The following is a 24,845-nucleotide window of genomic DNA, read 5'->3' on the forward strand; positions in this document are numbered from 1 at the left end:
TTGCAGTATTCTAATTGCTATATCCTTGAAAGAAGTTCATCAGAATTATACATTTAAAGTAATTATTGTTTTATTTTATGTTGTAAATACATTACAGGAAGAGCTACTAGTATGACCAGGGGAACCAATGATGTTCAGAAAGTGCGGAGGTACAAAAATTATGTTGCTGCATTGCGTTGGTTTTAACATACGTACTTGTGAATGTGCAACATTAACAAACATTTGTATTTATATTTCATAAGTGTTGGAAGTGGGGCCTCAGACCCGTGAAGGGCAAATAATAATAGATGTTTGTAAAATACTAGCCAAACAAAACACAGATATATGACAAAATGAGCCGACAGATAACAATACAAAAGCGTAGAGAATTGTGCCAACTATGTATAACAAGAGATGTGTTTGTCCAAAACTCAATGCGCCTTTTTGAGATAACATTTCTATTTATCATTTTGCAGGATTAGACATTATCTCCCTTTAAAGCTTATTACTTCCCTTGCAATGTGTTTTTTGACCTTTGACCTTGAAGGATGACCTTGGTGTTTCACCACTTAAAATGTGCAGCTCCATGAGATATACATGCATGCCAAATATTAAGTTGCTATGTTCAATATTGCAAAACTTATGACAAAACTTTAAACAAGGTTAAAGTTTTGGACAGACAGACAGACAGAATGACAAACCAAAAACAATAAACCCCTCTTCTTCGAAGAAGGGGGCATGAAAAGCATATTTAAGTGGTAATAAACCAAAGTTACGTCTATTAAATACATTTTCCAAGTTGACATCTGTAAACTGAGATGCAATGTTTTCCATGGCTTCAATATGGTAACACTTGTTGTAAGGATGGTCAAAATCTGAAATTTGCAACCACGGAAAATTATAATAATGTACAAAATATTCTCATATTAAAAAATGCATTGAAATTTCGTGACATGCAAAGGTTATTTGTACTTAAATAACAATTTATTCTAAAATTTTAAAGACATATTAGTGGTCAATCGTAACGGTAAAATATGTTAAAGGAGTATTTTACTACAAAAATATGTAGTTCACAAAGTTGAGACTAACAACCGTCTCTTCAAATAAAAGTTTGTAACAGTTGAGTCCAACAATGTTCAAAACTCAAAAACTTAAAAAATGTGGCGATAAATTCATATTGATCTTCATTTTGTTTATTTCATTTGTCAATGCCATAAAACAGACTTTCTTTCCTATTTTGTAGCTGACAAAAAAATAGTCGTGAAGCATATCTGGGAGTATATGATCAAAAATATGATTAAGCAAAGTTTAAAAACATAAAACAACATAAATCAATATAAACATTGTGAAATGATGATCAAAATCATACCTTCAACAGGTCCTGATAGTGAAAAGGAAACTGAATTAAGCATCGTTTGCCGTGCCAAATTACAGCTACATCCATACAACCACAAGTATCCTTCAGGAACTTTGGTCGCTTGACGTCGAATAATGAGAAATTCATCCTAAATAATTAACAAAAAAATAAATAATTAACAAAAAGGCTGTTATAAGTTTCATTCACCTGGTAACGAGTTGTGTATATTTTGCAGTCGGACTAAACTACTAAACTATTAAAGTTTGCCTTACTTTTCGTGTGTGATAACATCTTTCTTGAACAAGAAACCAAAGCATTTTGCATTTTTTAACCTGATTGAAAATATACAAAATTAATTAAAAAAACTTTTTTAAAATTAGATGTCTAGCAATTAAACAACTAAAAATCTATCTATAGCACATGGAAACAGATGCCCCGCTGATTTTCAAAGCATGCTCCATACATATTCATGCAATAACTCGAGTGTGCAAGGTAAAGTCATGGTTCTTTTTCCTTGCACTTCCCCTGAATGAGTTCAGCATATGAGATTTCAAGTCAATGTCACTTGTAATTTTCAAGCTATGCACATCGGAATACGTTGGATGCTCAGATGCACTCACAGATAGACAGGGGTACACTGTGATCAATATATGTATTTTTTCTCATGAAATAAATCAATAATCTAATGAAGCAATCAAATCTATTCAATGTCAATAAAATTACATAAATCAGGGATGGAAACTTTTTACTATTGGTGTCCCGCACGGGAAGCCATCTTCAGTATTTTGGTTGCCCAGCTAAAGAGTAACGAGCGCAGAAATATGTATGTCCTCTCATGTGTATCTAATAGATTCTTTAAATAAAATAATAGATAATTAAATAACATTGCTGGCTTAACACAATTTCAATTCATAATGTATTACTATGAGCCTGAATTGAGTCATTTCCTATGTCTAAATTATTAATATTATTTTACCCATTATTGATCCACAGTCACCCATTTTATTCAATTTTATTGCATTTAATTGTTTCAAGCTTAAAAAAAAATAAAGTTGCCTGGCCGGACCACCAACTTTTGAAATTGAGTTGCCCAGGCAAAAATCTACTACCCCAGGGATCATGGGCAACCACTAATTTCCATCCCTGTACATGTGGACAAATAATAATGCGTCATATGTTACCACTGTACATGTAAAACCAATGATAGGTAACTCACCTTTAAGCTCTTTGTTGTGAAGTTGAAATCTTGCATTACAAAAGCACGGTAGAATTCATCCAAAGGTGTTACAGCATTATGTGCTTTCAGCAGGTGAAGATATGCCAGGTCGTCCTCGAGCTGAATCTATCAAGACAATAACAACAAAAGAGCCATGATGACCCTATATTGCTCACTGGACTTATGTTTTTTACCCAAAAACTGTAACTCAAATCCCTGCTGTTACAGACAATAAGATTTTTAAACTTTTCAATATGTACATAGGATATAAGGACACATTCGCCCCTGTGGTGTGACAAATTTTGAAATCAGGGATATAATTCAAGCAATCTTGGTAAAGGTCCTCTAGATTATGTTTCATGCCCAATATCTATGCTCAAGGTTGTTTGTTTTCAGATAAAAAGCAGTTTTAAGTTTTCGCTATACACATACAGTTGTATCCTGTTAACTCAAAGTCAATGGGAATGCCAGAACGACTTTGACATATACATATTTCTACTTATCTGAACTCTTATATTGTAAATTTTATATACTGAGTAAAACATTCAAACGTGATATGTCATTATCATCAGTATAAACAATATGTACTATTGTTAACTAAGTCTTTTATACACAAACTCGTTTAATAAAGCAATATATATCAATTCTTTATAATTACTTCAGTCTTTTGAAGAATCTTTACACTGCTCCATACCACGACACTATTCCTAGTTATATCATTAAAAAAAATATGAACGTAAAGCCCACCAATTGAATGGTGAACTTAGAGAGACAAAGGGCCAATACATGTAGGTGTGAATGTGCTCTACTGTTTCCAAAGGGACCTTAAATATCACGGTTGAGTCGAAGAACATGTTCACACTTCGAGATAAACAAACAATTGAACGTGGGATAATACAGGAAGGGAATTATATTCACTTTGACTTATCCGATAATTCGAGTTATAACTTCGAGATATACGAATATATTTTATATGAAATAAAAAACAGTGACAGTTGGGAATTTGAAACAACTTAGACTAAACCAGAAATTTGACTTGAGCAAATTTAAGGTAACAGGTTTCAGCTGTATAGGGAAAACATACCGGTATTTGCCCTCAATTTTAAATGTTCTTTATATAGGTTCACCAGAGGATGTTTCATGCCAAATTTCTATGCTTTCGGTTTCATTGTTTGGGAGAAGATTTTTGAAGTTTTTACTAAAATATACAAACACTATAAACACAGAGTGAGGCAAATTTTCACCCCAGTGGGCATAAATTGAACAATCATGCTAGAGGTCCACCAGACAATGTTTTATGCCAAATATCTGAGCTCTAGGCCTTGCAGTTTCAGAGAAAAAGATTGTTTAAGTTTTTCCTTTCAGTTGCCATGGCATTAAGATTACCCCAGCAGTTAAGGAGATGTTGTTAAAGTAAACAAGGCTTGTCACCAAAGGATAACATATGCCCCCTTTTTCATAATTTTTCGAAACCGAAAAACTTTTAAGTTTAAGTGTGACGGAATTTCAGACAGACAGACAGACAAAGGGACAGACGGACAGTGCGATCACTATATTCTCACCTTCGGAAGCATAAAAATTTGACACATGACGACAGACAACGGACCAATACTGGTCACAATAGCTCACCATGTAAGCTAAAATCTGTATGCCAGTTATATTAAAGCTCCACCATTTCTCTTCGATACAATAGTTTAGTTTAAAAAAAAAAGAAAAAGGTTATAATCTTACTTTGCCTTGATAATTGGGAGTTATACAAGAGATGTGTTTGTCAGAAACACAATGACGCCTACTGCGCGGCTTTGAAATAAAATTTCTATTTACCATTTGGCAGGTATAGAAATTATAACCCTTTAAAGCTTGTTACATCCCTTGAATTTTGTTTTTTTTTACCTTTGACCTTGAAGGATGACGATGACCTTTCACCACTCAAAATGTGCAGCTCCATAAGATACACATGCATGCCAAATATCAAATTGCTATTTTCAATATTGAAAAAGTTATGGCCAATGTTGAAGTTTTCGGACGGACGCACAGACTGACAGACTGACAGTTCAACTGCTATATTCCACCCTACTGGGGGCATGAAATATTACAGTCTTATTCTTACATGACAACCAAAACTTCATATTTTATTGAGATGAGATATACAATGAACACAATTATTACCGTGTATTGGCAAAATTCACCAGGAATTGTAGCACCTTCAGAATCAACAGTCTCCCTGCTAGCAGATGCACTTGGTGTACAAGTTTTCTTTTTCTTCCAATCATTTGGATTCTGTGTTTGTCTGAAATACAAAAAAACTATAACTCGAATGATAAATTGTTATGAAGTCTGCAAAAGTGAGTAAATGTTTAAAATATATTAAAATGATTTACATGTATTATGAAACCTGCATAATACATCATAAATAATAAAACTGTAATTTGTAATTGGTGACATATACTGGTAGGACAAAAACACTAACAAAAAACAAGAGATGTGTTTGTCAGAAACACAATGTCCCCTAATGCGCCGCTTTGATTATTTTGTTCGACCTTTGACCTTGAAGGATGACCTTGAACTTTCACCACTCAAAATGTGTAGCTCCATGAGATAACCTTGGCTGATGGCCGTATTCTGGACTACTACAATACCTGGAAATTTAGAATATTAGAAATTTAGAAGGCTGCACACCACACTTTTTATCGTACCTCATAAAAATGACAAAACTGTGGTGACGAAATAATGTAGCTGCCATTTCTGACTATCGACTATCAGTATGACTGATCAGTATGACTTACGCGTCTACGGCTTATAGTGACGTTATACCATATATTGCAGCTTCATTTGTTTGGTATTTTTACAGAATTTCACTTTCTAAAACATTGTTATAAAAAAAATGTGACGTTTTTTTTCTCTCTCCTGAAAAGTTGGCATTTTGTAGGTACGAGGTTAGTCTCATTTATAAGACGCGCAAAGAATTTAGAGATACTTTTTATATGGTATAAATTCTTTGGAACTCCAAATATTACCCATATAAAAAGTAGCTTAATATTTAAGAGCGTCAAAAATTTGGACTAGTACGAGGTTTGAGAAGGACAGTGACGATATAGAATTATTTGCCTAAATGCGCGTCAGATTTCTTTTGTCAAGTAATTGTTACATTTTGTTCATATTAAATATAGTAGAGGTTATTTTAACGAAAATAATTCTTCAGGTTGTTTTTTATAAAGATTAAAAAGAGATTATCGAAAGCATTTGTTCATATCTATATTTAAGGAAGCATTTTGTTATTGCTTATTAATCAACAACTGCGTAATATTCATATAATCCTGATTCCAGTGGCAGTTGCCCTTGTAAAATGGTGTTGTCCATTCGGTTGGTGTGCACATAAACAGCACAAACATTCCAAAACGAATAGAAGGGGAAAACCTCTTGATGGGGATCAATGTCCTGAAGTGAAACAATTCCTCTCAGATCAAGAATAGAAAAGTGAAACTAGCTCTTCAGGGCTATCCAATGTCAAAGAATATGTGTTTTATTGCTGTAGAAGAAGTCCAACAATTAACATTAGTAACAACAGTTTTACTATCGACACTGTTGTTTATCCTTACAAAGGGACCACCAACATAACTTTGGCTAATGAGATGACAGTTGCAGCAACAGACCCCACAACGGTAAAACTTTTAAATAAGTTGTTCATTGAACTTTAAAATAAGTTGTTCATTGAATTCTTTCCTAGCTCCTGTAGGAACCATGCTGCATACCTTTGTATATTAAAAAATGATACTTTGAAACAAAGGATGCAGCACTTTAACTGATTAACCTACCTCAGGCTCTTGTGAACTCAACTAGCTTTAATTCTATGCTAGAATTGTTTCCATTATTTGCATTCAGTTTTTGTTATGCAGGTTTTGTTTAAACAGACCGTAACAGTATACTTAGTAAGGATTGTTTCAACAGATTTAAATGCTTCAAATTACCATGGGTACAAACATATGCAAATGAATTCACGCATTAAGGCCAGTGCTAAGGTTTATTTTTGCAAGCTAGCACATCAGACATGTACATTAAACCCTGAATAAATAATCTATTAATTGTAAGTTTGGTCTGCTGATTTTGATTTTTTGTTGACCGATTTACTGATAGCTTGCCAAATAAAGTGTTTTGAAAAATAAATTATAAATATATTATCAATATTTGAGTCATGTTTTGAGAAAACTGGGCATAATGCATGTGTGTAAAGTGCAGTCCGCACAGGCTAATCAGGGACAACACTTTCCACCTAAATTGGATTTTTGATAAGAAGGGACTTCATGTAAACAAAATAAAAGCGGAAAGTGTCGTCCCTGATTAGCCTGTGCGGACTGCACAGGCTAATCTGGGACGACACTTTAAGCACATGCATTATGCCTAGTTTTCTTAGAAGCAACTCATTTTTTAGCTCCACTGGCCAGAGGCCAGCGGGGCTTCTGTCATGGTCCTGTGTCCATCGTCCGTCCGTGCGTCCGTCGGTGCGTTAACTTTTTCTTTAAACATCTTCTTCTCCTTAACTACTGGTCCAATTCTGATGAAATTTCTCAGGAATGTTCCTTGGGTGAACCTCTTCCAAATTTGTTCAAATTATGCTCCTGGGGTAAAATTTGACCCTGCCCTGGGGGGGTCAAAAATTGAAAATTTGCTTATATAACGCCTATTTTGTGAAAACTTTAAAAATCTTCTCGTCCATAACCATTGGGCCTAGGGCTACCAAATTTTGTTTGTAGTGACATCTTATAGTCCTCTACCAAGTTTGTTCAAATTATGCCCCTGGGGTCAAATTTGACCCTGCCCCGGGGGTCAAAAAATTGAAAATTTGCTTATACAAGGCCTATTTTGTGAAAACTTTAAAAATCTTCTTGTCCATAACCATTGGGCCTAGGGCTACCAAATTTGGTATGTAGTGACATCTTATAGTCCTCTACCAAGCTTCATCAAATAATGCCCCTGGGGTCAAATTTGACCCTGCCCCAGGGGGTAAAAAAATTGAAAATTTGTATATAAGGCCTATTTTGTGAAAACTTTAAAAATCTTCTTGTCCATAACCATTGGGCCTAGGGCTACCAAATTTGGTATGTAGTGACATCTTATAGTCTTCTACCAAGTTTCTTCAAATTATGCCCCTGGGGTCAAATTTGACCCTGCCCCGGGGGGTCGAAAAATTGAAAATTTGCTTATATAAGGCCTATTTTGTGAAAACTTTAGAAATCTCCTTGTCCATAACCATAGGGCCTAGGGCTACCAAATTAGGTTTGTAGTGACATCTTATAGTCCTCTACCAATTTTCTTCAAATTACGCCCCTTGGGTCAAATTTGACCCTGCCCTGGAGGGTCAAAAAGTTGAAAATTTGCTTATATAAGGCCTATTTTGTGAAAACTTTAAAAATCTTCTCGTCCATAACCATTGGGCCTAGGGCTACCAAATTTAGTATGTAGTGACATCTTATAGTTCTCAACCAAGTTTCTTAAAATTATGCCCCTGGGGTCAAATTTAACCCTGCCCCAGGGGTCAAAAAATTGAAAATTTGCTTATATAAGGCCTGTTTTGTGCAAACTTTGAAAATCTTCTTGTCCATAACTGTATGGCATAGGGCTACCAAATTTGGTATGTAATGACATCTTATAGTCCTCTACCAAGTTTGTTCAAATTAAGCCCCTGGGATCAAATTTGACCGTTCCCCAGGGGTCACAAAATTGAACATATGCTTTATATTGGGCCCATTTTGTGCAAACTTTAAAAATCTTCTTGTCCATAACTATTGGGCCTATTTCTACCATATTCGGTACGTAGTGACATCTAATAGGTCTCTAATTAGTTTGTTCAAATTATGACCCTGGGGACAAATTTGACCCTGCCCCGGGGGTCACAAAAATGAACATATGCTTAAATAAGGCCTATTTTGTGCAAACTTAAAAAATCTTCTTGTTCATAATTATAGAGCCCAGGGCTACTAAATTTGGTATGTAGTGATATCTAATAGTCCTCTACCAAATTTGTTCATGACTCGCAGATGACCCCCTATTGCTTTTCAGGTCATTAGGTAAAAGGTCAAGGTCACGGTGACCAGAAATAGTAAAATGGTTTCCGGATGATAACTCAAGAACGCTTGATCATGAAACTTGATAGGTAGATTGATCATGACTCGCAGATGACCCCTATTGATTTTCAGGTCACTAGGTCAAAGGTCAAGGTCACGGTGACCCAAATTGTAAAATGGTTTCCGGATGTTAACTCAAGAACGCTTATGCCTAGGATCATGAAACTTCATAGGTACATTGATAATGACTCACAGATGACCCCTATTGATTTTTTGGTCACTAAGTCAAAGATCAAGGTCACGGTGACCCGAAATAGTAAAATGGTTTCTGGATGATAACTCAAGAATGCTTATGCCTAGGATCATGAAACTTCATAGGTACATTGAGCATGACTCGCAGATGACCCCTATTGATTTTCAGGTCACTAGGTCAAAAGTCAAGGTCACGGTGACTCAACTTAGAAAAATGGTTTCCGGATGATAACTCAAGAAGGATTACACCTAGGATCATAAAACTAAATAGGTACATTGATCATAACTCGCAGATGACACCTATTGACGTTCAGGTCACTAGGTCAAAGGTCATGGTGACTTTACACAGTAAAATGGTTTCCGGATGATAACTGAAGAAAGCTAATACGCCTAGGATCATGAACTTTCATAGGTACACTGATCATGACTCGCAGATGACCCCTATTGATTTTTAGGTCACTTGGTCAAAGGTCAAGGTCACAGTGCCAAATAACGTATTCACACAATGGCTGCCACTACAACTGACAGCCCATATGGGGGGCATGCATGTATTACAAACAGCCCTTGTTATAATTTGAGATGATTCTTTACAAAGAAAGATGCTACTATTGTATTTGTTATAAATGTGTGAAAGGCTCTTAAGAAGGAACCAGAGATTATTAACCCTTTACCAAACACTAACAGGATTTTACAGATTTGTAGCTGACGACTTTATAAATAATTGTGATAAAAGTAGAAATTGCTCAAGATGAGCAATTTCTCCGTTTATCACAATTATTTCTTCCCTACCTGATCATTTCCTTCAGATTCCATTTCAATTTAATTGTCGTCTGCAACCTCTTTCAAATTGGGAATGTCCAAAATGTGTCGTTTGGTAAAGGGTTAAGGCATTTTGATTCATATGGGTCTTGTGAATCTGTTTCAAATCAAATGCGTAGATTTGATCTTCAGCATCTTATAATATGTGAAATAGAAAGAACGACAATATCTTTTGGAGAGATAAATGTACCTACGTTATAAGCAAAGGACCTGTGCAACAATTCCCAGGCTTTTTAGTCTGTTTAGTTAACATGGTAGTAACTTTTTCCATATATAAAAATGCTCAGCCTTCCAATTTTAAGCGCCCAGTGGGACAAGGGATAGAAAGAGAAAGTCACATGCTTGAGTACATTTCAACCCATGCGCATTGCACGTTTTTTTCGCATAAAAAAACAGTGGAGCGATACAGGGCCATCATGGCCTTCTTGTTTCAAATCTTGACCATCTAAGCATATTATTTTTAACAGACATTGTTATTATAAGTTGTAATTTTTGTCACAAACAAGGCCACCATGCACAACTGTGTGACACAAGTTTTAATTAAGACAGTGAATAATGAAACTAATTTAATAACAAAACAACATTCTCTTTGGGGTATTGTGTGGACACCACTTTGTTTTGTGTGATGTAGAGATTAAGCCAGACTAAAAATATTCTGGGGTGGGGACTTTAAAATGAGCAGGGTGAATTTTTCATTTCAAAGATTGTAGGATGGTGAAATGTGTATGCATGTGTTGTTTACGTGTCTTACTTGTGCTGTTTCTACTGAAGAACTTATATTCAATCGTCCAATCAACATATTTTCCATAAGGTATGTTCTTTATTAAAGGCTCTATAAAGGTGAAGATCCGTAATTATTTACCGATTTTTAAATATTATTTTCATATTTTATTTATAAAGGTTATCAAAAAAACTATAAATATATGCTATTGGACATTACAATAAAAAAATAAGCAATACAACTTGTTTTGAGCTCAAAATAAAGTGTCCTCCAAGTCAATTGTGTTTACAATCAAACCGTTAATTTACATCGCTGTTTACTCAGGAAAGAGAAAGTGAAAGTGACTCATGTCACCAAAAAAATATCGATGATTTTTAACGTTTTCCGGTATTACTCACAAAGTAGGTCTCTTCTAAATGGTTAAAACGTTTGTAGTGAACTAATAAGTTACTTTCTGCTGGTAAAAAGTTGTTTAAAATAGAATTGAAATAGAATTTTCTTTCGGCTATTTTTAGCATATGTCACCGCTCTGAGGCTACACATCACGTTAGTTGCAAAAATGTTAACATTTCTTCCAATTATGAAACGGGTATATCTTCCATAATTCTTGGTAACATTGTACCTAAGCTGTGTTATCAGCAGTTTTTATGCAAGAGTAACTGAAATCCGGTAAAAAATTGACCAGTTTATATGCATAATTATTGGATTTGTCACCTTTATAGAGCCTTTAAAAATAAAAATATGTTAGTGTCAAGTAAAACTTATATTAGTATAAATTGTCCACATCTAATAAAAACATTTAGATGTGTGCAAATTTTAAAGAACATGCTAGACAAATGAAAATAGGATAAAAGGTGGGACATATTTAAGAAAGGTTAAGGCATAACAATTTAAGGGGGGCGCACTGAAATTCAACTTGAGCTAATCCCTAAAGTACTCAAGCAACAATGTGAACACTTTGTGTGTAGTTAATTTCAGATTGCTGAAAGTGTTACGACACAAATGTATGCGCCCCCACCAAACAAACATGATAATGAACTTTTAAATGTGTTTGTTTCTTATGCATATGCTTTTATATACAAATACAAGATCTAACATACATTCAACAATGCTTATGTTACCAATATAAGGGGTCATAAATTCATTTGGTGTTTAAAGTGAGCTTATGTACATGCAATGTTACATTATTTACATTTATAAGAATGTGGCTTTTTTTTCAAATAAACAGGTTAATTAACTGGTTACAAAAAAGGTTAACCAGCTAATGTTTTGGTGACAGTTGCATCCCTATTTTTAACCTGATTCTTGAATTGGTAAGTCAATCTTCTCTGAATCAGCTGTAAGGTTGGAACTGCAGTTGTTAACTGGCAAGATACCACATGTTCAAAACATGTTGTACCCTTTTATGTAATGGAATTGTATGTTGTTATGCAATATAACATGGTGCATACAGCAAAATGATGGAATAATCATTCCTTTGGTCATTAATACAATTGTCATTGATTTTAAATAAAAATATTTCTCAATGTAGAACAAAGTTGAAACTATTGTGTTCATTGAAAAAAAAATTATCCGGAGGTTTTTTATGGAATGCTTTCAGATATTCAGCTGATTTTAGGTGTGTGAGTCTTTCTACATGACTTTCAGATGGAGTGTTAATTGGTTTCCGGTCCATTGTTTTTTGGCAAAGTTATGGGCCATGGGATTAAATGTTTTTGATATTATAACAGTTTTCCGGAGGTTTTTACATAATGCTTTCAGATATTGAGCTGATATTTGGTATGAGAATCAACCTTCATGACTTACAGATGAAGTGTGAGTTTTGTCCTGGTCCATTGATTTTTGGCGAAGTTATGGACGTTGGACTTTTTTCTATAATTACCGTTTTCCGGAGGTTTTTTACAAAACACTAACAGATATTGAGCTGGTTTTTGGTGTGTGAGTAAACCTACATGACTGACAGCTGAACTGTCAGTATTGTTTGAGTACATAGATTTTTGGCAATGTTATGGGCATTTAACATGGAAATTTTATCAATGATGTTTTTCGAGTTGTTTTTTTTTCAAATCGCTCAGATATTTGGCTGATGTTTGTCATGTGAGTCTACCTACTTGACCTACAGATGAATTTTTCTGGTCCATAGATTTTTGGCAAAGTTATGGACCTTGGACTTTTTTCTATAATAACCGTTTCCAGAGGTTATGGAACACTTTTAGATATTCAGGTTATTTATGGTGTGTGAGTCATCCTACATGACTTATAGATGAAGTTTGTGTTTCGTGCCGGTCAATTGATTTTTTGTCTTGGTCTTAGGAAGTTTTTTTTAAATAACACTTCCGGAACTTGTTTCAAAACGCTTTCAGATCTACTGTCCAAGGCCAGTAAGTTTGTCAAATATCAATGGACTGTATAACTTCATCATGTATTTTCAATTAAGATATAGCTGCTGTGTGGCTTCAAAGTTAGGGGCAAAGGTGTTTCACTAACGGATCTCTTGTTTGTTCTTTTTCCAGGACAGCCGTCCTCACGGCCTAAATAATGGGCTTTATCATGGTAAGGGTTTTATTGATTATTGACTTGAGACTCCATTAAATTAATAGGTACACAAGTAAAAAAAGTTTTCATAGCATTTCCATGTTTCTTGTTTTTATTATGCCCCCCTTCGAAGAAGAGGGGGTATATTGCTTTGCACATGTCGGTCGGTCTGTCGGTATGTCGGTCGGTCGGTCGGTCCACCAGGTGGTTGCCGGATAATAACTCAAGAACGCTTGGGGCTAGGATCATGAAAATTCATAGGTACATTGATCATGACTCGCAGATGACCCCTATTGATTTTGAGGTCACTAGGTCAAAGGTCAAGGTCACGGTGACCCGAAATAGTAAAATGGTTTCCGGATGATAACTCAAGAATGCTTAGGCCTAGGATCATGAAACTTGATAGGTAGATTGATCATGACTCGCAGTTGACCCCTATTGATTTTCAGGTCACTAGGTCAAAGGTCAAGGTCACAGTGACCCGAAATAGTAAAATGGTTTCCGGATGATAACTCAAGAACGCTTATGACTAGGATCATGAAACTTCGTAGGTAGATTGATAATGGCTGGCAGATGACCCCTATTGATTTTCAGGTCACTTGGTCAAAGGTCAAGGTCACGGTGACCTGAAATAGTAAAATGGTTTCCGGATGATAACTCAAGAACTCTTATGCCTAGGATCATGAAACTTCATATGTACATTGATCATGACTCGCAGATGACCCCTATTGATTTTCGGGTCACTAGGTCAAAGGTCAAGGTCACGGTGACCCGAAATAGTAAAAGGGTTTCCGAATGATAACTCAAGAACGCTTATTCCTAGGATCATGAAACTTGATAGGTAGATTGTTCATGCCTCACTGATGACCCCTATTGATTTTCAGGTCACTAAGTCAAAAGTCAAGGTCACGGTGACCCGAAATAGTAAAATGGTTTCCGGATGATAACTCAAGAACGCTTATGGCTAGGATCATGAAACTTCATAGGTACATTGATCATGACTGGCAGATGACCCCCATTGATTTGCAGGTCACTAGGTCAAAGGTCAAGGTCACAGTGACAAAAAACATATTCACACAATGGCTGTCACTACAACGGAGAGCCCATATGGGGGGCATGCATGTTTTACAAACAGCCCTTGTTCATATACTCATCTTAGACAAGTTTAAGTACATAAAGTTATGCAGTTGATAGGAATTAAAAATATATTTTCTGTGTATAATTTTAGGGTTAATTGCGATGAAGCCTTTGAAGGCCCAGTCTCAATCAGCCAGATTTAAAGTAAATGATGATGTTTCTGATATTGAGAGTGCAGCAAGTATGGACAACACATGTGATATTGAACTTGGGAATGCAAACACTATTGACGAGAAATTTGAAGGCATTTCGGCACATTCCCCTGACAAGCTGGTATGAACATTGACAACTGTTGAAAATATATGTCATGTTTATGTCCCCCACCACTTTAGTGGGGGACACATTGTTTTTGCCCTGTCTGTTGGTTTGCGTCAAACTTAATCATTTGCCATAACTTTTTCAATATTGAAGATAGCAACTTCATATTTGGCATGCATATGTATCTCATGAAGCTACACATTTTGAGTGGTGAAAGGTCAAGGTCATCCTTCAAGGTCAAGGGTCAAATATATGGGTCAAAATAGCTAATTTAATATACAGTTTTGCAATGTTGAAGATAGCAACTTGATATTTGGCATGCATGTGTATCTCATGGAGCTGCACTTTTTGTTTTTTGATTGGTGAAAGGTCAAGGTGATCCTTCGAGGTCAAAGGTAAAATATATGGGGGGACATAGTGTTTCTAGATATATATTCATTTTGGCTCAATTGAATAGAAAGTGTCGTCCTTGATTAGACTGTCCCGACTGCAGAGGCTGGGACGATACTTAACAAACATGCATTAAATCTTGTTTTTAGATTACGCTCATTGTCTGGAAATGTTGTTTTTAAATTATTGATAAAATGCACCGTGTTCCAGACATTTTCCAGAATTTTCTTTCTCCAGTTGTAACTTGTTAGTAATTCATTGTATGTATATGCAATAATGTTTCAAAGATTTTCAAGAATTGGTACTGTGTGTTTCAGGATATAGCCTTGATGCTCTTGTCACGTTTGGCCCAGCTTCTGAGTACAGCATTCCAGGAAGCAGGCCAAACCCCATGGTCCTGGCTTGCCAAGGTTGACCATGGTGCTATACACAGCAGTCTTGAATCTTTTGCAAATGATCTGGGAGTCTGTCTTGAAGATCTGATCAATTTTCCACAGCCACCTTCTCTGCTGCGGTTTTGTGTGCCTGTTAAGGAAGCCAGGTATGTGTTGATTCAAGTGTCCACCCAAAATCTCAGAACTAATGATCTGACGTATGATAAAAAAGAGTTATTGCCCCTAGAATGAAAGTGTGTTTTACCCAATTCTCCCATCATACCCAATTATAAGCCATATTTTTATCTGAATTGCAAATTTTCAGCTCAGATAAGGGTTGAGAAAATTGTTTTTGTAGCGGAAGGCTTTGTAGATTTTTTATTTTTTTATTTTAATTGTTAGCTAAAAGGTCAAGGAATGAAGATGCATATGATTATACATATTGATTTATTTGAAAGTGAAAAAAGTGAAGACTGAACAGAAAGATAAACATACTCCTGTATGTGACAATATAATAAATAACTCCAAACCTAAAATATGTGTTTTTGTACTTTTTATTAGGGACACATTTTCTGAAGGTGGTTTCTGCTTTGTCAGTGCAAGAAATTGAGATTTTTATTTTCACTCTATGCACATTTACCTTGTATCCAGACCTGGCTAGGGGTTTCATAGGGTCACTGTGTTTGAAATGTTTCTAAACAGTTTTAAAAGGATTTAAGCTCCGAAATGACTCGAGAATTAATTTAGCTATGTTAATGATTGTTGTTTAACCCAAATGAACTGTCATTAACTAGTTTATATGCCTATGCATTGTGTGTGGATTTGTGTATATGTATGGATGTTTGTTTTTATGCCCCAAGTAGGGTGGCATATAGCAGTTGAACTGAAAACTTTAACATTGGCCATAACTTTTGCAATATCGAAGATAGCAACTTGATATTTGGCATGCATGTGTATCTTATGAAGCTGCACATTTTGAGTGGTGAAATGTCAAGGTTATCCTTCAAGGTCAAAAGTAAAAAAATACAATCCAAGGGAAGTAATAAGCTTTAAAAGGGAGATAATTTCTAAACCTGCCAAATGATATATTGAAATTTTATTTCAAAGTGGCGCAATAGGGGGCATTGTGTTTCTGACAAACACATCTCTTGTTAAGAGTCATTTCCTGTATTTCTAATAACATTGTTATACATTATATGTTTTCAAATAAATAAGCACAAAAGATTTTCTTATCAAGACAACAGTTGCGTAAAATGACCATATTGTTTGCTTCAAGGTCAAGGTCACAGTGGACATTGAGAGTTTGGCATATTCGCTACATTTGGCATATAGTGAAAGTACATTCTCATATCTGGTTCAATTCTTTGTCATGAATTATTGGGTCAAGGTCAAGGTAACAGTGGAAGCTTATAGTGCACTCTAGTTCTGCATGTGGATATAGTGAAAGTGCATGTTCATGTCTGGCTGGTAACATTTGTCATGCATTATGGGATTTTTTTAAAAAGATAGGCACAAATGATGCATTATGGGATTTTGAAAAAGATTGGCACAAATGATGCATTATGGGATTTTGAAAAAAGATTGGCACAAATGATCCTCATAGAAAGACCATGTGTAGAGTGCAACAACCATTTCACTTTCTTGAAGGTTATGTTGAACCCTTAGAAGTGTTTGCATATTCCTAATAAAATACAGTAAACAAATGTATAGTGAATAGGCTTATTTTCATATCAACCTTTTGCTCGCTTGAAGGTCAAGGTAACAGTTGGCACTTGGAGTAATGTGCATATGTTATTCCTTATATTGTTATAATGATAGTAGATATTCATGTGACTGTTTGTTACGTTTCTTTATAGTGCATTGGCAACATTTTTTATGATGTCAAGAGAGCGTTTTGTATGCTCCAACTATGAGGCTTGCTTTACAGTTTTAAAGGGCTGACACATACATGCTGTGTTAACTGTTCACATTATGTGCGACATATAACACTTGTTTCTTGCTTAGCGACATAAAGAATGATAGCTTATGGGGCATTAATCAAACAAATTGGTTTGTAAAAATTAATGTGAAAAAAATATCTGCCTATGATCGTACACACATATTGTTGCATAAGTAGCCACAAGAGAAATTTGTACCTTTAATTTTTTGCAACAGGGCACAATATCTTACGTATGTTGTGATTCTTTTAAATAAGCATATTTATGCCTCCCTTCGAAGAATAGGGGGTATTTTGTTTTGCACATCGGTCCGTCAGTCTGTCGGGCGGTCGGTCAGTCCACCAAATGGATGATAACTCAAGAACGCTTAAGCCTAGGATCACGAAACTTCATAGGTACATTGATCATAACTGGCAGATGACCCCAATTGATTTTTCAGGTCACTAGGCCAAAGGTCAAGGTCACGGTGACTCGAAACAGTATAATTGTTTCTGGATAATAACTCAAGAACGCTTACGCCTAGGATCCTGAAACTTCATAGGTATATTGATCATGACTGACAGATGACCCCTATTGATTTTCAGGTCACTAGGTCTAAGGTCAAGGTCTCAGTGAATGAAACAGTATAATGGTTTCCGAATGATAACTCAAGAACGCTTGCGCCTAGAATCATGAAACTTCATAGGTACATTGATCATGACTGTACATTGATCATGACTGGCAGATGACCCCTTTTTATTTTCAAGTCAAAGGTCAAGGTCACTGTGACTCAAAACAGTATAATGATTTCCGGATGATAACTCAAGAACGCTTATGCCTAGGATCATGAAACTTCATAGGTACATTGATCATGACTGGAAGATGACCCATATTGATTTTCAGGTCACTAGGTCAAAGGTCAAGGTCACAGTTACTCAAAATAGTAAAATGGTTTCCGGATGATAACTCAAGAATGCTTACGCGTAGGATCATGAAACTTCATAGGTACATTGATCATGACTGGCAGATGACCCTGATAGATTTTCAGGTCACTAGGTCAAAGGTCAAGGTCACAGTGACTCAAAACAGTAAAATGGTTTCCGGATGATAACTCAAGAACGCTTACGCCTAGGATCATGAAACTTCATAGGTACATTGATCATGACTGGCCGATGACCTCTATTGATTTTCAGGTCACTAGGTCAAAGGTCAAGGTCACAGTGACCTGAAACAGTAAAATGGTTTCCGGATGAATGCTTAGGGTTAGGATCAGGAAAGTATTTGGGGACATTGGTCAGGATTCTAGGTCAAAGTTCATGGTCACAGTGACCTGAAGCCACTACAACTGACAGCCCATTTGGGGGGCATGCATGTTTTACAAACAGCCCTTGTTATAATTAGCATGTTCAGCTATTTCTGGTTGAAGTAACTGTGTTACAACTTTTAGAACCACTCTATTTTGTAAATCATTGTTCATGTTGTGCCTCATACAGAGCATGTGGATGGCCTACAATTTTGTAATGACTTTCCAGAAAATCTATTAATGTTCACCATATTGTAACAACATACTGTGTGCAAGATTTGTTCCTATTTGTTGTATTGAATTGCATACTTAAGTCTGTGGCTTTATTTTGGTTATTTTATCACAGTTCACATGATTGCATTACCGTAACATGTTGTTGACAGTTACTGATAACTTTGTCATTTGATTGATACTGCATTCAGATTTAGCCTCTAACATGATAGAGTCTTTTGACCCATCATCATTTGCATAATATAACAGATATTTAGAGTCATAAAATGTTATTTATGACATTGGGGAAAATCATCTACTGCAAATAATGGTAGGTATTCTAAGCATAGTTATTTACAGCCAAATTTATAACATTGCAGTATACAAGATTCAAACATTTTTTTTTTTCATATGACCCTAAATGGTTAATTAGGTGTTGCGTTATGTTATTCAGGACAAGAGTTGTTTTTTCATGCTATATTTTCTTCAGCAATTTTGGTAGTAAGCAAGCCTTTGGTAAGCTTACTAACAAAAGTTCTTGGACTAGTTAAATAAATCATGAAATGAAATGACAACTTGTGTCGGATATTTTTATCGCATGGTTTTTAAGTATCAAATGAAATTAATATTAATGTAATCGTATGATTAAACTGGAAAATGGTTTATATTGTGTGACGTCACTTGACATTTCAACGTCCTTTCAGCAAAATAATGTAATGAAATTTGTCAATTCAAACAGTAAGTTGCCATCAAAAAGGCTAAAAATGTTTTATCACACAGGTTTAAGATAAAAACATATTTCTAATGGTTATATAACATAGAAAACAAGGCATTTTATGTGAGATTATATTTCAATGGATGGATTTCTTTTCTGTGTAAAAACCTAAGTAGGCAAGATTATTTCTTATAAGTACCGGTATGAATGCTAATGGTTTTATTTCTTGACTTACAACTCAACTTCACATTGGCTATGAACGTTACATCTTGGTAACTTAATGTTTCTTTAAATGTGTAATCATTTTCAAGTGAGTGGTTAAGTGTAAACCTGGTATTCCAGAGGTGTCCCAGTCGGCTATGAGGCGTACCAAACCAGTGGTTCCAGCAATTGTTGCCTCTATCAGGCCATCAGCATCCACCTGTGTGGGGACGAGAGGCTCCAGCATCAACTGCGACTCTGCAGTGCCTTATACACCTTAGAGAACATGAGCTTGTACATTCAGGAGGTACATGTACAGGGACTTATTTTAGTCTTAATTATTCCTAGTCTTAAATGCAGATTCTGTTTAGTTTATATTATTATGCTCCCTGAAATTGTTAAATTCAATCCTTGTTTATGCGCTACTGATTAAAAAGCTTGGATATTTCAGTTCTAAACGCAGTACCCTCACATCACCTGATGTCATTTTGACCTTGACATTGGCCTACTTTTGAACATGGACTTATTTAAATGGGCCAATGAATCAATAAGGACATGGCTAACACTGTGGTCATTCGTTTTCATTGCAAGTGGCATCTTATTTTTAGTTTGAGGACTATCGCGCCAGAGGGGTGATGGCGAGGCAATCGCTGCGAGGCTACAGCAAGTGTTCAATTGCTATGGAGTGGAGCTTGATGAACACCAGAGGGAGGCCAGCCCATCCTGGAGGGACCAGCTGCGTGTGATGATGTTTAAGGTTGTCATGGAGACCTGTGAGGCAAACAAAGACAGCAGTAAGCACAGCCAGGACCCTTATTAACCAACCCACTCATGGTCTTATGAATAAAGAAAAGACTTGAGAAAAAAGTCAGTTTTGAAATATGCACTTTTGTGTCTGACTATTTATTTAGGTCTCAGTTGAAGCCAGAGAGAGCTAACTTTGTTTAATGAACAAATGAACTATGACTCCTTGTTTGTAGGAAAAAATCATTAAAAAAAACCTGTTTGTTCATTTTTGCACTTTTTTTGCTCGACTATTATATATGAAATATATATAGTGGAGCTATCCTACTCACCCTGGTGTCGGCATTTCCGTTCCCATTAGCGTTAGCCTGCAAATGTTAAAGTTTGCGTACTACCCCAAATATTTCCTATGTCCTTTGACATATTGCTTTTATATTTTGCATACTTCTTTACCAACATGATCCCAATCTATAACCAAGATCAAACAACTGTATCAAGCATTTTGACAGAATTATGGCCCCTTTTATACTTAGATAGGCATATTATTGATAAATCTATGTTAAAGTTTGCGTACTACCCCAAATATTTCCTATGTCCTTTGACATATTGCTTTCATATTTTTTATACTTCTTTACCAACATGATCCCAATCTATAAACAAGAGCAGACAACTGTATCAAGCATTTTGACAGAATTATGGCCCCTTTTATACTTAGATAATTGAACATTTGATTAAGTTTTGTGTTTTTGTCCATTTTACTCCTGAAGTATCATAGCTATTGCTTTCAGACTTGGAAAACTCGATAACTATCATAAGGGGACTGTACAGGGCAAGTTGCATAACTCTGGTTGGCTTTTTAACGGAATTATGGCCCTTTTTTGTCTTAGTAACTTTGAATATTTTGTTTAATTTTGTGTTTACATCCACTATACTTTTAAAATATCAAAGCTATTGCTTTCAAACTTCAAATACTTTCTTACTATCATGATGGTACTGTACCTGGCAAGTTTAATTTTACCTTGACCTTTGAATGACCTTTACTCTCAAGGTCTAATAAATTTTGCTTACATTGCCATAACTCATTTATTTATGATCACATTTGATTCATACTTTGACAAAACAACACTTACCTGACATACTAGTACCACAATGCACTCCACCCAAACCATCCCCTGGCCCCAACCCAGAACCCCCCCCCCCCCAATTTTTTTTTTTGAAAGATCATCTATTAAATGATCACACACCCACATTATACCCCCCCCCACCCCCTCTCCATGATGGCTTACGTTATACTGTCAAGCACTCGAATAGTCGAACACGTTGTCCTCTGACAGCTCTTGTTATTTTCCAATCTTGCCTCAACGTCATAAGTTCATGTATTATTGAAAAACTGAAGATCAATATTGGGCTTGATTGGAAGTAAACACCAGAGGTATGCCCTTTTTGTGTTAAAAGAAGCAAAAATCGAGAATTTTATTGTAAAGCGACAATTAACTTATTTTTGTGTGCAAAACAAAAGACACTATTCATGATAATTCACCAGGCATTTATGAATTTTTTTTGAAAATATTTCTGTAAGTTATATTGCACTAATTCCAATTCCCATTGAGTCCCTTTTTTAAAACTGCCAACTTTTAAAGCATTTTTCTTCTTGTTCCTAAATATCAATTATTCAAGCCTGGTATCATTTTAAAGATGGATCTGTCCTCCTCCAATAACTGCAAAAAACAAGAACACACCTAGCAATTTCTAAGAAAGTAAATCTCCACTGAGATGTGGCCACAGGTAGAAAATAGTGTTTTGGCAGCCTTATTTTGACAAAAGCCCCATACAACAGAAATAACACAAGCATGCATGCACACGCACGCACGCACGCATGCACACACACACACACACATGCACTCACACAAAGTTCATATTTTTAGTTATCCTCTAATCAAAGGCATCAAATTTTTATTTACACATACAGGATATTTGAAATAAACATAAAACATGTCTCAGATTGCTAAATGGCTTTTATTTAAGAAAATAAAAGAAAAAGGAACTACTTTCAATTATTTAGTGGAATGTAACCTGTTTTTACATTTATCGTAAATGCAATAGACTTTTTGAGCTCTTTCTTAAGAGACATTTATCTTAAACAAATTATGTAAAAGGTTTAGTACTAAAGATAAAAGTGATCTTATTACTTAGTTATTATTCCACAGTTTTTAATATGTGTTGTCTTTGAAATTTTATTCAAATTCATGTTTGAAAAGAAATGGTTAAGATTAAATTTGTTTTTCTTTCATATTTCATAATGTATTAATATATGAAATTACATGCATTAAGTTCCCAATGCATTGTGCACACAGCTTTTATGCCTGAGATTGTCTGTGTTTTCAGGTCAGCTGCATGTTTCCCTATTAAGCAACGCCATCAGTTGTGAGATTGTGCAACATTTTGAAGATGGACGCAACCCAGACCCATGCAGGGATTTGAAGCTAAAAGCCAATGATATGAAAAGGGAACCATCGAAGGAATTCAACATTTTGTGGTGTAGGTTCAGTTTTGATTCTTGCAATATGAACCATATTGTTCCACTAATTGGAAGTAGTCAGCTGCCAGGGTGGTCACTGGGACTTGATATGACCAATGTCAAGAGAGAAAACACACAGGCATAGTGAATATTTAAGTTAAGTAAAAAATTTCCTTTGGCAATAGCTCTGGAGCAGTAGTGCTAAGTTTGTAAAACTTGTTAGCTCAAAGACCTATCAATATTCATTGTATATTGATAGGTCTTTGGTTAGCTTGGTTGATGTGCGATATAACTGGAATACCACTGAATGGAGGTTTTATATACCAGCCTTGTGTACAAGATTTATAGTAAAAAATCTGGCCTTCAACACACCTTTGAAGAAGGATTGTCAGCAGAGGAAGCCACCACATTTTTATGCTCCCCAAAATATTTTTGTGGAGCATATAGTTGCCAGTTTGTAGTTCCTTACTTCCTTACTTCCTTCCTTCCTTCCGTCACACTTTTGTTACAGTTTCTCATAGCACCTTCAATACTTTACCGATCTCTTTCATATTTGGCATGTAGGTACCTTGCATGGACCTCTACCTTTTGATGAGGCTTGAGGTCACTGGGGTCAAGGTCACCGAGGTTAATAATAGATTTTCTGTCACACTTTTGGAACAGTTTCTCATTGCACCTTCAATACTTTACCGATCTCTTTCATATTTGGCATGTAGGTACCTTTTAAGGACCTCTACCTTTTGATGAGGTTTGAGGTCACTGGGGTCAAGGTCACCGAGGCTAATAATAGATTTTTCCGTCACACTTGTTACAGTTTCTCATAGCACCTTCAATACTTTACCGATCTCTTTCATATTTGGCATGTAGGAACCTTGCATGGACCTCTACCTTTTGATAAGGTTTGAGGTCACTGGGGTCAAGGTCACCGAGGCTAATAATAGATATTTCCGTCACACTTTTGTTACAGTTTCTCATTGCACCTTCAATACTTTACCGATCTCTTTCATATTTGGCATGTAGGTACCTTGCATGGACCTCTACCTTTTGATGAGGTTTAAGGTCACTGGGGTCAAGGTCAAGGTCACAGAGGCTAATAATAGATTTTTCCGTCACACTTTTGTTACAGTTTCTCATAGCACCTTCAACACTTAACCGATCTCTTTCATATTTGGCATGTAGGTACCTTGAATGGACCTTTACCTTTTGATGAGGTTTGTGGTCACTGGGGTCAAGGTCACTGAGGCTAATAATAGATTTTTCCGTCACACTTTTGTTACAGTTTCTCATAGCACCTTCAATTCTTTACCGATCTCTTTCATATTTGCCATGTAGGTACCTTGCATGGACCTCTACATTTTTATGAGGTTTGAGTTCACTGGGGTCAAGGTCACGGAGGCTAATAATAGATTTTTTAGGTGGTTATCAACACATAGATTGACAAAGCGCATCATCGGGGAGCATCCATCAGTTTCACTGATATTCTTGTTTAAGGGACGCTAAATGAAATAAAATACAATCCCTTCTGTGAACACAAACTTTCATGTATGGACGGTGTATTTGGTACTGTGCTGGTGTTTTATTTTGTTATACTTATGTTAAAAATTGTAATAATTTGTATTGTGTTGTTTCTTTTCTCATTATTATAAATATGAACTATACCTCTTCATTTGTGTATGAATAACTGAGTGTATGTAGTAGGGCATACATTTATGTAAAATACTAGCTAACATGAAAGCCAAGACATGTATGGTCTCAGTGAGATACATCTTGATTCTTCTTCTGGTACAGCACTCCTTCTAAATTGAAGATTTTGTGCCAGCACCTATTGGTTAAGGGGTGAAAACTGTACAAAAGGTGCTCAGTGGGGTGTTAGTTTAAAATTATTTACATTGTAAGTGTGTACAGGTGGATAAGGGGGACAATGACGGCATTAGGAGTAAGGGTTTTGAAAACTTCTACTGTGGCTGCCTCATGTATGAGGGGAGGTAGTGAATTCCATTGTATTACTGATCTTGGGTAGAATGAGAATTTATAAGTCTTTTGAAGTTTGTATGTGTCTAAAACAATGGTTACTGCTGAGTCTGGATTGGCGGTCAGCAGGAACAACAAGATTATCTGGAGGAGTGATGGCAATTATG

The 24,845-nt window shown here is 35.8% G+C and overlaps 1 protein-coding gene and 1 long non-coding RNA gene across 2 annotated transcripts; one reads left to right on the plus strand and one right to left on the minus strand.

Annotated features, from left to right (window-relative positions):
* Positions 1-458: 458 nt before the first annotated feature.
* Positions 459-4,862, minus strand: LOC127866957 (uncharacterized). Its single transcript, XR_008043180.1, has 4 exons — positions 4,722-4,862; positions 2,553-2,678; positions 1,349-1,484; positions 459-854 (listed from the first exon to the last, which is right to left on the minus strand). It is a non-coding gene; the product is annotated as an uncharacterized LOC127866957 (long non-coding RNA).
* A 9,334-nt stretch (positions 4,863-14,196) lies between these two features.
* LOC127866951 (uncharacterized) lies at positions 14,197-24,587 on the plus strand. The gene is made up of 5 exons (XM_052407820.1): positions 14,197-14,351; positions 15,044-15,267; positions 19,587-19,752; positions 20,054-20,239; positions 22,575-24,587. The coding sequence occupies exons 1-4, from the start codon at positions 14,262-14,264 to the stop codon at positions 20,189-20,191; spliced, it is 618 nt and encodes a 205-aa protein (XP_052263780.1). The 5' UTR covers positions 14,197-14,261; the 3' UTR covers positions 20,192-20,239; positions 22,575-24,587.
* The last annotated feature ends 258 nt before the right edge of the window (positions 24,588-24,845 follow it).

Source organism: Dreissena polymorpha, chromosome 2 (genome assembly GCF_020536995.1).
Source record: "Dreissena polymorpha isolate Duluth1 chromosome 2, UMN_Dpol_1.0, whole genome shotgun sequence".
In the NCBI taxonomy this organism is placed as follows: domain Eukaryota; kingdom Metazoa; phylum Mollusca; class Bivalvia; order Myida; family Dreissenidae; genus Dreissena; species Dreissena polymorpha.